The sequence below is a fragment of the Nanorana parkeri genome, unplaced genomic scaffold (assembly GCF_000935625.1).
Source record: "Nanorana parkeri isolate BGI_ZX_2015 unplaced genomic scaffold, ASM93562v1 scaffold929, whole genome shotgun sequence".
In the NCBI taxonomy this organism is placed as follows: domain Eukaryota; kingdom Metazoa; phylum Chordata; class Amphibia; order Anura; family Dicroglossidae; genus Nanorana; species Nanorana parkeri.
In genome coordinates, this window is record NW_017307197.1 from 327,535 (window position 1) to 342,388 (window position 14,854).

The window sequence follows — 14,854 nt, forward strand, 5'->3', positions numbered from 1 at the left end:
AGAGAGGAGGGAGAGTGGAGGGATAGAGATAAGGAAGGTGAGGTTAGAGATGAGGTTACTTAGAGATGGAGAAAGAGAACAGGGAGGAGAGAGATCTAGGGAGTTCCATGGGGGGGATTGTCAGAGAGAGATAGAAAGATAAAGCAGGAGAGTACGAAAGAGGGAGAAAAGAGAAAGAAGGAGTGAGAGGGAGGAAGAGGGATACAGAGGGAGGGAGGAGGAGAGAGATCCAAAGAGGGAGAGACACAGAAATAACTTAAAACAATCTTTCTCGGCCTTTTTAACAAGGAAGAACCCTTGATACAAATCTCAGGGATCCCCTGCTAATAATTAATATATCTACAGCTCACAGTACAACAGTAGGCGGAGATTCCATATGAGGACAAATAAAGGAATAAGGAATGTGATGCACTGAGCATTTTTTACAGCCAGGGCTGCTCAATACAACCAGATTATTTTCAGTTAGAATTAAATAAAAACAAATAATAATTCAGAAAAAAAATGAAATACAGACAGTGAAAACTGTAGTACCCCCTTACACTGGTAACCAGTGGGAAGAGTGTCCCTTACACTGGTAATCAGTGGGAAGAATGTTCCTTACAGTGGTAGTCAGTGGGAAGAATGTTCCTTACACTGGTAATCAGTGGGAAGAATGTCCCTTACACTGGTAGTCAGATGGAAGAAGGTCCTTTACACTGGTAGTCAGTGGGAAGAATATCCCTACACTGGTGGTCAATGGGAAGAATGTCCCTTACACTGGTGGTCAATGGGAAGAATGTCCTGTATACTGGTAGCCAGTGGGAAGAATGTCCCTTACACTGGTGGTCAATGGGAAGAATGTCCTGTATACTGGTAGCCAGTGGGAAGAATGTCCCTTACACTGGTGGTCAATGGGAAGAATGTCCTGTATACTGGTAGCCAGTGGGAAGAATGTCCCTTACACTGGTAGTCAGTGGGAAGAATGTTCCTTACACTGGTAGTCAGTGGGATGAATGCCCCATACACCGGTAGTCGCTGGGAAAAATATCCCTTATACTAATAGTCAATGGGAAGAATGTCCCTTGCTCTGGCAGCCAGTGGGATGAATTACACTGGTAGTCAGTGGGATGAATGTTCCGTACACTTGTAGTCAGTAGGAAGAATGTTCCTTACACTGTTAGTCAGTGGGAAGAATGTCCCTTACACTGGTAGTCAGTGGGAAGAATGTCCCTTATATTGGTAGTCAGTGGGAAAAACTCCTAAATACCTCTGGAGGAACCCTGTTCGAGAAAGACTGTTAAAGAGATATTCCCTTACTTCCTGTCCTGCTCCAGACAGGAAGTGAGGGGAACTCTGCAACAACAATACACAGAAATAAAAATGCTTTTCTTTAGTAGAGTAAGCGAAGGCTATACGGTCTGTCAGATTTATATTTCTGTCTGTGTGCCCTTTGCAAATCTACCCTCATTTCCTGTCTAGTAAAATGTTGTTAGCGGAACAGGAAATAAGGGTAAATCTCTATAACACCCCCAGATAGCAATACAAACCTGTCTCAACTCCACCCAGAATTTTAAAAAAATGGGTATGACATGCATTTACTTCCATCCATCCTCCCGACCCAACACTTAACCCCTAAAATACTAAACGCCTAAGCCTGGCACTAACCTAAACTGTAAACTAAACCCTAACATGGACTAACTCCAGTTCTGCTGTTCACTGTCACCATCCTGCCATTGAAGGGATTAAAAAAAAAAAACAATTCAGCTATTGTAGACATACAGGTCCTAGCCTCTCCTGTCAGGCAGGCTGGGACTTGTAGTTGGTATCTGCTGGGTAAGCTTGCTGTGCATCGTGGATGGCGGCTTGGGATGAATAGGAAGTTATACTGTGCGCTATAAATTGACAAAGCTTTATTTTATATGTCTCATTACAGGGCAAGTGTTCTGATCGGAGCTCCCAAAGCCAATACCAGCCAACCAGAGATTGTAGAAGGAGGTGCTGTCTATAACTGCCCATTCCCGAAGAAAGGGACGACCGAATGCAAGCGCATTCCATTTGATCTTACTAGTAAGTATTATAAATATATACAGTATGTACTCTTGACTCACTGTGGGAAAAGCAACACGACTTCCTTTGTCTTGACCACTCTAAAGTGATGAAATCTGGAATCTGACTCGTTGCTGGGGGTTAGGCCACTTGGCTTATTGTTTTTTTTTTAAATTTCTTTATTGATAAACAGCTCAGAATGTACACACATAAAGGGGGAGCGGCGTACCGCTCAAAACGTAATAGAGAGGTTTATCTTAAAGTCCGAGAGGTACCCGTAAAGTTCAAATGTCCGGAGCAGATGGGGGAGTGACTGTAAGGGGTCGGGCAGAAAGAATAGTAGATCATCTGCAAAAGCAGCTATCTTGTGTTCACCTGAACGTTTGGAGAAGCCCAAGATGTCCCGGTTAGAGCGCACAGTGCATAAGAGTGGTTCCAGGGTGAGGACAACAATGATGGGGGATAGAGGGCATCCCGGTCTGGTCCCGTTACTGAGTGAGAAGTATTCCGACCGGGTTTCGTTAACATTTACCGCAGCCGTAGGACATGAGTAAAGCGCAGTTATCCACTTATGCATATTGGGGCCTAACCCTATGTGATCAAGGACGGCATGCATGAAGGACCATCGAACCCGGTCGAAGGCCTTCTCTGCATCCGTGGACAGGAGCATCAAAGGGGTCCCTCGTAGGCGCGTGTTATGTACTATATTCAAAGCCCTGATAGTGCTGTCTCTAGCTTCTCTCACAGGGATAAAGCCATCCTGGTCATAATGGACAAGTTGCGGCAGGGCCGGTAGCAGGCGGTTGGCCAGTATCTTGGAGAACAGCTTAAGGTCTACATTGAGCAGGGCAATTGGGCGATAACTGCCGCACTGGGAGGGGTCTTTGTCTGGTTTCGGGATGAGGGTAATGTGGGAGCGGAGAAGGTCGTCAGGAACAGCTGCGCCCGATAGTATAGTATTGAAGGCCGTTACAAAGTGCGAGTTAAGGGTCTCAGAATAGGTTTTATAATAGGTCAGGGTATAACCGTCCGGACCGGGGGCCTTCCCTGTCTGTGCCTGTTCACTTGGCTCATTGTTAATGCCCTGTGCACAGTGCTTTGCAGCATTAGCCCCTACACCAGGGGTAGGCAACCACGGCCATCCAGTTCTTGGAAAACTACTAAAAAGTTCCATAACGTATTGCATTGCAGCCTGAAGGTGGCAGTATTCATTGTCAGGCTGGAGGCCTGTCATTGATTTTAAAGGAAATCTATCCTGAGCAAAAACATGGAGGCTGCTGTTGCTCACCTTTCCCTCACAAAATGCTAGCTGCCTGCCTGCTATGTTAATGGCCCTCTACAAGGTTTCAATCAGATGCAGTAGCTCCTACTGTGCTCTGCCTTTAGAAAACCCTCTGTTCTCTGGGAATCCTTTGTCACAGATGTCCCCTGTATTTATTCTTTATTTGTAAAACAAAATTATATATCTTATATAAAAGGGGGTGCTTAAGGGGATGTCATCGGTCTCCCTTAGGAAGTTCCCCATGTGGTTTGCTCTCTGTAGAATTGGTGGATTTTCATGATATAGAGCACATCAGCATAGGTGGCATGTGTCATATAGCCATTGGAGATCTGGAGGTTTTGAGGTGGTGTCCTTGGTCTCTTTGGAATATTTGGTGGATGAAGAGTCACCATATTATCAAGGTTCCCCTAACTTGAGGCTCCCCTCTGGTGTAGTGCACTCTTCCTCTGGGGAGTTAAGGCTAATAGAAGGAGTTGGTGGGCTTCCTTGTGGAGTGAATGGTCTGTGGGAAGATGGTCTGTGGAAGATTTTCAAGTTTTTGAGGCCTGGCTGTGGGCTTTACTGGTAGGCCAAGTCATTCACTGGCTTCTTATATCTCCCAGAAACACCGCCAATGAGGTCACCCACTGCTTGGGTTGCTGGTTCTTCCAATATGCCACTGAGCTTCCCTGTGGCTGCTTTCTCCATAGTGTAAAATTAAAAGTGTGAAACTCCTTCTAACAGAAAAATAAAAAATGCCTGGGAGAAAAAGGTGTGGCAGTGTAAACCCAGAAAGGCTTTACTGCTTTGCACAGTGTTGTCAGACTCTCATTTGTAACTTGCTGACTGGAGGATAGAGCAGAGCTAAGTTTTGACCTCACCATTGTGTTGGTACTCCCTAATTTTCCAATCATTTGGGTAGGATGGTGACCAAGCTCTATTGTTTAATTGTATTGTTAAAAAGAGAGGTCACGGACCTGCTGCTATCTGGCAGGAGTGACAGAAACCAAAGTAGGGCAGAACCAAATTACAATTATTTTGGCAGGATGCTCAACTTACATATATGTATTTCAACTGTGTACTGAACTGTTTGCATACGGTTCAGTTTCAGGGATTGCAGTGCATGGCTATTCAGTCCTGCCCACCTACTTCCCCCCCCCCCCCCAAGACTTCCTGAATGTATTCAATCAACATTTGAACCTCGCCACACTAGCCATCCTGATGCTGCCAGCAACTTGCCATCAACAAGATACTAAAGAGAGCAGTGAGAACACTCACCTGCTCCTATCATGTTGCGCCCTTACTGACAAAACGAAACAGGGGTTGTTCCATTGCTGTTCCCTTGCAGATGAGCGAGATTTGCAACATTTCGGTCAGTGAAGGAAGCCACACCATAAGAGAAGGTCAAAAAATTTATTTAGCAACATTTCTTTAGCAATCCTGTTGCTGGCAAGTTTCTGCCAGCAACAGGATAGCTAGAGTGAAATAACCTTCAACACCAGGTGGACAATTCCACTTGACCACTTTTGATCCAGCCTTTCTCTTCTGCTTTTGCCCCAAATCTTTCATTCTGGCTGTCAATAAGGTAACACTCACTGTCACCGATGATGTGTTCACCCCCTAATTGTGTGATTGGTACAGTCCTTTGTTCAGCCAGTCTGCTCTGTCACCACTGCCTGTAAAGAGGAAATGTGTGACCATCCCTACTGCCTTCAGCCTACCCAGTCTGCTCTCTGTTCCAAAATTAGATGCTTTGAATGTACCCTTTGGTTCCTTTAGCATTGTGCCCTGAGCATCCAAAAACAATTTTTCTTCATCCGCATGTTTCCTCAATTATTTCTTGCTTGGGGCGCACATTTCAAAGAATTGTTCAGTGTGTATTTTTGCACTTATAAGAGATCTTTGATGAGTTTTATTTCCATATTTTGTTCTTGTTTATTTTTATCCCATTATTACTGTTTGCTCACGGAACAACCAGTGGTAACAGCTTCCACATGTTAATTATGAACTCAAGGGCCATTTCCTATTGCCAGCCATAAACTAACAGCTGGATACTTTTAATGTTTTAGTCAATAATTGCTCCCTGTTGATTTCGGCGTGGGATTTATAAATTTGGCCAAATTGCACCTTTTCTTCCTAAAGTTTTTTTTTGGATCTTGGTATGAACTCATGCTACATGTCTTACTGTCGTACTGCATCTATGGCTTCTGGCTTCCGCTCTTTCTGAGTTACTAACCTGGAACAAGAATTAAGATCAGGAGTCCTGACTTCACATTCTGCATAATTGTTACAGGCTAGTAAAGCAGAGAAACCAGACATATGCAGGCAGGTAATGACAGGCTGCCACAAACAAGCATTTCAAAGTAACAAATGTCTGGTAAGAAGGATCTCATAGGCATGATGGCGATGATCAGTCAGAGTTCACCTGGAACAGATGATAGTCCTTTTCTTCAGTGCCCAATCTAACCGATTTTGACAGGACTGGGTGACAGTCTGTCTTCTGGTACCATGCAACAGTAGTTGATTCATGGGGTACACATAAACATGAGATGAGTGTCTCTTAAATCGTCCTGATAATTCAGCCATCTCAGTGCCTTGAGGAAACCTCAGGCAACTCTTGTGCAGGGGATACAATTGGTTGACCACGTGACCTTCTTTGTCAAAGCTCCCTCTTGTTGGACTGTCATGCCCCTCCCTGGGCAGGCCTTAGGGGTGTGCGAGCAGTGCGGCCGCACAGTGCCTCACCGCTGAGGTGTGGTTACTAAAGGGTGTGGCCACTGAGGGGTGTGGTCACTGAGGGGCGCTGTAAAGCTTTCTCGCACAGGGGGCCTAAAGGCCTAAGGCCGGCTCTGGCCCCTCCACCCTCCTCCTGGCTCCTTTCATAGTTTCTCGTGGTTGTGGTGCACTGTGTTACAAAAAAGGGTCATGCTTAATATCTTTTGAGGCCATGAGGTGCGTTGGCAGCCCTTTCAAAATGAATGGGCTGCCCTAACACAACACATAATAACATTATGTTGCATAACCCATTGATGGACACATTAATATGGAATTTAGGAGCCAGTCTGTCCAATCCAGGAGCCAGCAGGATTTTTGAAGGAGCCAGCTCCATTGACAGCAATTAGACCAAACACCAAATATTAGATGCCAGCTGAAACTTTTAAGGTGCATTGGCTACCTGGCTCCTGGAATATGTCTGGCCTAGGCATAACCTACCGCAAAGGTCTTAAGAAGGCCGGGGAGTGCAGGTCATTATGGACCCCTCCTCAGAGGGGGCATCACCACAGCACACCACATTTACAATGTAATGATGCAGAATGTGGCACTGATGTCATCATGCCAGCACTGTTCTTTGCATCTTGAGGACTGCCCAGTACTGGAGAATATCTGAAGATACATCACATTAGTGCCAACATTTATATCACTGGAACTTGTAGGCATATAACCTTCAGCGCCCAAAGTAACCCCAAAGTTCATAATTTTACTGGTCCCCAGACTGGTATCAGCAAGGTTGGGGACCAGTAAAATTATGAACTTTGGGGTTACTTTGTTACTTTGTGTACTGAAGGTTATGTGCCTACAAGTTCCAGTGATAGAAATTTGGTACGAATGAGATATATCATTCATAGAAAGGTTCTTAAGATAAAACTAAACTGGGCATCAGACATCTTGCCTTTGCCAAATAAATACGGCATTCTTCATTTTTATCGGAGTTGCAGTCAATTATCTCTTAACATATATAATTATTTATGTCAAAGGAAATAATATTTAATACACGGCTAAAGTTACTGACTGAGGGCTTGGCGGATTTCTCATCGCCGCAAGGAAGCTCAACTTTCAAACCCGCTTTAGTATCCAAATAAAGCTTTGCTCCAGAGCTGTCATGTCCGATCCCCTACACCTTGTAAAAATAAGTGATGTGAGTTGGTGCATTTTAAATGTCTGGCAGTCTCTGTCCAGTTTCCCTATTGTATTACATTAGACCGCTCTTGGCATAATCTCTAGACAAGGCTGTAAATAGTATCCACGCTAGACTGCGCTGTGAGGTGGTGAGAACATCGAGCCTTGTGTATTAAGTGTCTGCACGGAAAGTGTCTTTTTGTTTGTCCATTGCAGCCAATCAAATTCCTTCCTTCTTTACAAACTGGTATGGATTCTGATTGGTTGCTGTATGGCACATTGCTATTTTTGGCATTTTTCAGCAAAAACAACTGAACAATGAACGCTGACAGTTTGAAAATGTTCATTAAACAATAGAAGCCTATTAAAAATAATCTCCTAAATAATCTCACAATGGAAAAGTGAAAACTGATTAATTCCTATGAAATACTGCAGTTTGCATGTAGCCATTGGACTTTGCCCTGGCTGAGTTTAAAGCAGTGGTTCTCAACCTGTGTAACCTCAGGACCCACATTTGTCCTTGGTCATTAAGTCACGACCCGAGTCACACTGCAATGGAACGCACAGCATTGTGGTACCACGCGTTCCGGTGCGGCCGATTGAACTGTGGACGGGAGGTGCTTTTGGGGTGCCATTCAAATGAATGGCAACGTAACGCACCTCTCATGCCACAACGCGTAGTAGGTGCGATTGCGTGCTACAGTGTGTGAATGGCACAGGACAGTTCGATTAACACACTGTACTAGTGTGAACGGGCCCTTAAAAACACTGACAGACACACACAACCACATACACAATCTCACACATATATACACACTTTTTTTTTTTAAATCCACCCAGTCTCCCTACCTTATGAGAACTGGAGTGGATCCTTACCCTGGGGTCCAGTGTGGGCTGCTTTGCTGTGACGGAGCTCCATCCATATGTGCATTGCTTGTACAACTCCCTTGCGCACCCTGTAGAGGTGTCGGGAGCCAGAATGTGAAGTCACTCCGGTCTGGGCACCTCTCTAGGACATGCGAGGGAGCTGTAAGAAATGCATGAATGGATTGAGCTCCCTCGCGGCCATAGCTCTAGTCCACCCAACCCACCTCAAGCTGACACTCGGCGCCGGGCAGCAGATTTTGAATGGCTGCTTGGTGTGAGAACTGACAGTGCTGCGTTATTTGCTGAGGAGCCTCTCACCTAGAAAAGTGGAAGGCACGAGGCGACCCACTGAACACAGGGTCGCGACCCACTTTTGGGTCGCGACCCACCAGTTGAGAACCAAGGGGTTATAGCTATGGCCAGTGCCCTGGGTGTGGGAGTTGTGGTAAGCTTCTGGAGACTAGGATATTCTTTGACATGCCTGAAGCTGGTCACATTTGTTTCTTCAGAAATTGGGCATTATTCTGCTGATAGGACCAACAGGAACTGGGCTGTATGTACTGTACATTGTATGAGGGTCTGTATATTGTCTACTAAGACCACCAAGGATTTAGTTAGGGCTGCAACAACTAATCGACATAATCGATTATAATCGATTATTGCAAAAGTTGTCAACTTTTTCAATAATCGATTAATCGGCTTCCAATCAGTTGTCCCTGTTCAGAGCTCCACGCGCTGTGCGCCGCAACCTCCTCCTCACTCTCGCCACTGCCAGACCCGCTCGCATCCACGCTCCACACGCCGCACCTCCTCCCCGCCTCACATTTCCTGCCCATCCACATCCACGATCGGCACAGGGACGCGGGGAGATGTAGTAAGGAGGAGCAGGTGTGGGGGGATGACAATCGCCGATAGACAGGTCCGATCTCAGAAGCAAGTTGCTGGAAGACTGCACTTTCCCACACATGGTGCTCTATAATGTATTGCTGGGATTTGTATTTCTCTATAGCTGATGGTACATTGTGCTGTATATTCTACATGGGAATACAAATCCCAGCAATACATTATACAATGTATGTATAATGTATTGCTGGGATTTGTTGTACTCCTCTATAGCTGGTGATATTCTGCATTGCGCTGTATAGAGGACTACAAGTCCCAGCAATAATACATTATACAGTGCAATGCAGAATAACACCAGCTATAGAGGAGTACAACAAATCCCAGCAATAATACATTATAAAGTGGTACAATGCTAAATACCACCAGCTATAGAGGACTACAAAACCCAGCAATAGTACATTATACAGCGCAATGCAGAATGCCGCCAGCTATAATGTACTATTTTGTGGGATTTGTTGTATTCCTCTACAGCTGGTGGTATTCTGCATTGTACCACTTTATAATGTATTATTGCTGGGATTTGTTATACTCCTCTATAGCTGGTGTTATTCTGCATTCATTGCTGTATAATTTTACACTTTCCATTTAACTATATTGCACACCACACTATCTTTTTTCTTTTTTACTTCCACCGCTCCAAGCTTGCTCCTGTGATGGACTACAACCTCAATACAAACTAGTAGTCCCATCACTGGAGCCATTTTTTAAACGTTATTTTATTGTTTATCCGATTAACCGATTAATCGAACATAATAATCGGCTAACTAATCGATTTTGAAAATAATCGTTAGCTGCAGCTCTAGATTTAGTAGTATCATTTCCATTAAAGGAAACCTGAATTTGGAAAAATATGGAGTTGGCCGATCATACCTTGCTGCTAACATGACATCAATTGTAGAAATTACTTTTTTACACATGTGAAAAGCACGTACTTTATCTGAGAGCTTTGTGGACAACCCAACCAATTGTTTAGTTCAAGTGTTTCCAGTGAAGGGTACTGTTAATGCTACAACATACAAAGCATACAAAGAGATTTTTTAGACCATTGTCCACCATGTGGTAATGGTTTAGTGAATGCCCGGCCGTCCCAGCATGACTGTACCCCTATCCACAAAGCCAGCTCCGTATAGACACGATTTGATGAGAAGCCTGCACAGAGAACTGACCTCAACACTATTGGTTCGGAATGCCAACTATGAGCGAGGTCTCCATGTCCAACATTGGCACCTGACCTCATGAATGTTTTCTTGCCTGAGCAGGTACAAATTCTCACAAACACACTCCAAAATGTAGTGGAAAGTCTTCCTAGAAGAGTGAAGGTTGTTGTAGCCACACATGGGGTGAGGCAACTCTATTAATGGACAAAGTTTATAAATGGGATGCCAAAAAAGTTCATGTTAATGTGATGGTCAGGTGTCTACAAACTATTGGCTGTGTAGGGTAATCAGAGGAGTTCCCAGCCTTTTTGCCACCAAAGTGTGTGTGGGGGTGTGTGTGTGCTGGGGATACATGTTCGGGGGGCAGCAGGTGTGCTAGTGGTGCATGCTAAGGGGGAGAGGGCAGCGTCTCACCTAACTCACTGATGTCACTGGTTGCCAGGAGCTGGGCGGGATGCTAGCTGAAGCGTCCCACTCAGCTCTTGGCAACAAGTGATATCAAGTTGTTAAGAGCTGGGTGGGGGGAGATGTGTTTGGTCCTTTCTCATACTCTTAGCACCCTGGGATGCTCTGGCCATCCACTGTCTCTGCCTGCCACCGTTCTGCTCTGGCCATCCACAGGCTCTGCCTGCCACCCCACCACATGACCCAAAGAGATGCCGCCTGAGGCTACCTCATTATAGGGATGGCACTGAGGGTAATATTGCTCTGTTGGCAATCTGAAACAGACTTTATTCTGCTTTAGCTGCACAATTGTTACTTGTTGTTGCTTCATAAAAGGGAAAGGTTTCATCTTATCCTGAGCAGCAATGCATCCTTGCACAGGCTTATTCATGTGCTAGAGCAAAATGTTTTAGACCTTCTGCTCTTTATGAGACATAAACTAGTGATGTTTTCACTATGGAATGAGGTCACCCAAGAGTGGGAAATGCTGGGACTTGTAGTTTCTTAGTAAACAAGGGCCCTTCCCCAGGCACTGGTAATCTCTATAAGCACCAGAGGGAAGATCAAAGCCAGCATGGAGTAGGAGTACATAAATGCGGTTCATTTCTTTTAAATCAAAGTACACATGTTTCTTATTTTTTTACACGTAGCCTGGGAACATTTGTAGAGTCTTCTGGTCACATACAAGATAGCATCAGCCTGCAGCCAGAGCTCATTTCTAGAGGGGGAATAGGAAATTTCAGGATGTTGTCTGCGTATATAAGGGCAGATGAGATAGATTTTGCTTGGTTCAAGGAGAATGCCCGACAAGTAGCTAAATACGTAAAAAATGCTGAAATGCAGATGTATGAGCTGCCGTACCTGCCACTCATGTTACCCCAGCACTTCTGACACGCAGCACATTATTTATCTATTTATCTATCATAGGTATTTATATAGCGCCGACACTTTATGCAGCGCTGCACATTCACATCAGTCCCTGCCCTCAAGGAGCTTACAATCTTAGGTCCCTATTACACATGCATACATACGAGAGCCAATTTAGAGAGGAGCTAATTAACCTTCCAGCATGTCTTGTGTTGGAGGAAACCGGAGTACCCGGAGGAAACCCATCCAAGCACAGGGAGAACATGCAAACTCCAGGTCCTAGACCTCCACTGCACTGCGGAACTTTCACTTGGTCCAGGACACCCCAACCCTTCCTGACTTGCTAATTAGATAATTAGTATAATTGTTTTCTATAAATTGGAAAGTTGCTAAAGGTTTATAATAAAGTTACACAATTATTACATCCTGATTTATGCCCATACTTACTATTATAATGGGGTGGTGGAAAAGCAAACATATCCAAAGCTATGCTTATTGGTTCAATTGTGATATTATTTTTTTGGCGGGATGTACACTGTGAGTAGAGATTTTTTTCAGCAACATTCTCAGGCGAGATGGTTCCAAATCAGATAAACGTTTATTGCTACATATGCAGAGGGAGCAACCTCTGTGGTGTCTCAAAGATCATTACCTGCCGCTCGGCGTCTTGATGGCCCGGAAAGCCGGCTCCATGCTGTTTGGCTGGATAGATGCTGATTGGCCAGGAAGCTGGCTCCTTGCTGTTTTGCCGGCTTCATGCTGATTGCAAAGCAAGCTTCCCAGCCAATCAGCATCGAGCCGACCAAACAACATGGAGCCTGCTTCCCAGGCAATCAAGAAGCTGGGCGGGTAATGACACGCCGTCCGGCTTCCTGATTGGCTGGGAAGCCGGCTCCATGCTAGCAGAAGTACTGGTATCGGTAATTGGTATTGGCGAGTACAGAAAGATAAATATCGGTACTCGTACGTGATACCGAAAAACTGGTATCGTTGTATCCCTAGTGTGATTATATATCATTATTCATTATAGACATTTATATACAGTGCTGACAGTTTACATTCTCTTCCTTCACATCAGCCATCATGTCCTCATTGGAATTGCCCGGGTTAGTAACAGGTTTTCAATGACTATATACAGTTTGTTCTGTTTTTGTGTTGAGTCCTTTAAGGAAAAACTTTGTCTGAAATTCCCGCACTGCAAGGGTGAACGGCTCATTTTTGCCTGGGGTAAAAAAAAAAAGTTATACTATCCAGCCTCTCTCCTCCTCCACTGCAGTGATGACGTAATGTCCATTGTATTGGACGTAATGAGTGTATCTAAACCCAAGAACAAAATTGGTATAGTCTGTAGATCAGGGGTAGCCAAACTCTGGCCCTTTAGCTGTGATCAAACTACAAATCCCAACATGCACCTTGCCTCTGGAGGTCATGCCGGTGGCTGTCAGAGTCTTGCAATGCCATCTAGGTTTTGTGGTTTCACCAAAGGTGCAGGGCCAGAGTTTGGCTACCCATGCTGTAGATTATCAGCCCTTAGATATGGTGGCTGTGTTAGTTTTCCTTTTCCGTTTATATTTCCCTGTTGTTCCTTCCTGTCCTAGGTTACCAATGCTCACTCACTGCACTGTATCTATGGAGGAGCAGCATTGTCAGCCAAGGCTGCTTTCCTGAATTAGACCACAAACCCCTCCCTTTCTCCTCATCTCCATTATAAAGGAAGGTTGTACATTGTAGTTCACGGACAATATCCTGGAAATCCGGTAGCATTGTTTGAGATATCAGTTCACTGCACAGGAAGTTACAGAAACACTGGATTTCTGTCAGGATCACCAGGTATTTTTCTGTGCTGTTAGCCTGAAGGAAGAAAACTGGCTGCAATATATTATATTTTTGGTTTTGGGCTTACATATCCTTTAAGCTCTGCAGAATCCCTCAGCATTATATACACAGCACAGAATAACACAGCACCTAATTGATGTCGATGTAGGAATATCTATGGGGCGTCTATGGCAGGGGCGGGAAACACCGGCCCTCCAGCTGTGCTTTAACTACAAATCCCAACATGCCTCTGGGAGTCATGCCTGTATCTGTCAGTCTTGCAATGCCTTATGGGACTTGTAGTTTCTCAACAGCTGGAGGGCCGGACTTGCTAACTTGGTCTATGGATTGTCATGACAAAGTACACAGCACTTCGGCAGGATCAGTACAAGGCGGGAGATGTGGAGGGTTGTTTATGTCTGAGGCCCAGGCTAGGACTACAGAGTAATTTGCCCCCAGGCTAGCAGCGGTTTACCCAGAACATGAACTCCACTTTCCATTAGCATGTGAGTGCCGTAGACTGCTTAGTAATGCCGTATCCTGTTCCGGCACCTTGTAAAGTGGGATCATTTGTTATGTGTGTACCTGTGCTTTGTCTTTCACACCTCTTCAGTGTGTCTATCCATGCAGCAGTGATTGTAGTCTTTCTGCTGCAGTGTACAAAATAAAAGGGCGAGTGCACTCAAAGCATTTATATTGGTAGATGTTGGAGAGATAAAGAGACCCTGTCACCACATCCCACTCCATTAATTAAACCCATGCCGGCAATCTGTAGTATGTGTACAAATGGTGACCAAGGTAGTTGCGCTAGGATATATGAAAAAATCAGAAACCAAAATACAGAAAAAATAGAAAAAGATATAATAATATCAAAAAATAATAATATCAAAAAATATGATCCAAATGATTATAATCCAGCTGCAGCAATATCTATCGAAGTGATCAATTGTGAACCAGTGTGCTGCGCTTGGTATTGTGATACGTGCTATATTTATACCACAAACGAAACCAATATAAGTGATCAAATCCTACTTGCAACTAAATGCAATCCAAAGGTGCATATGTGCATGAACGTTAATAAATACACGTGTCATATAAATATGGTGAAGGTACGAATATAAAACTGATTGGTTAAATATGATAAGTTATATTTATAACGTGTATTTATTAACATTCATGCACATATGCACCTTTGGATTGCATTTAGTTGCAAGTAGGATTTGATCACTTATATTGGTTTCGTTTGTGGTATAAATATAGCACGTATCACAATACCAAGCGCAGCACACTGGTTCACAATTGTAGTATGTGTACAGTACGTACAGTAGCATTCTCTGCTGCAGCTAATTGAGCTCCTTAAAGGTGGCCATACGTGGCTTTCTTATGCAGATTTTCTTTTGTTCAGCCGCACCAGCCAATGTTGGTGGCTCTCCATCCATGGCTATCAATGACAGCTCCGGCCCCTACTGATAATCAAGAACCAATCAAAGTGGTTTCTGGTCATGTTAACACTTCCTGACCAAGTCTGCTTGTGGAAAGTCGTTTGACCAGTATGGATTTTCCCAACCAGTAACTCTACCTTCTCCCAAGACAACTAGCACCTGTAGCGCTTCCCCCT

General features: G+C 44.4%; 1 protein-coding gene across 1 annotated transcript in view; it reads left to right on the top strand.

Moving 5' to 3' along the window:
* The window catches only part of ITGA8 (integrin subunit alpha 8), a 144,437-nt gene that overhangs the window by 5,364 nt on the left and 124,219 nt on the right, over positions 1-14,854 (top strand). The window contains exon 2 of the mRNA XM_018566262.1: positions 1,913-2,046. Coding sequence (XP_018421764.1) covers positions 1,913-2,046 — 134 coding nt within the window. The remainder of the gene's footprint in view (positions 1-1,912; positions 2,047-14,854) is intronic.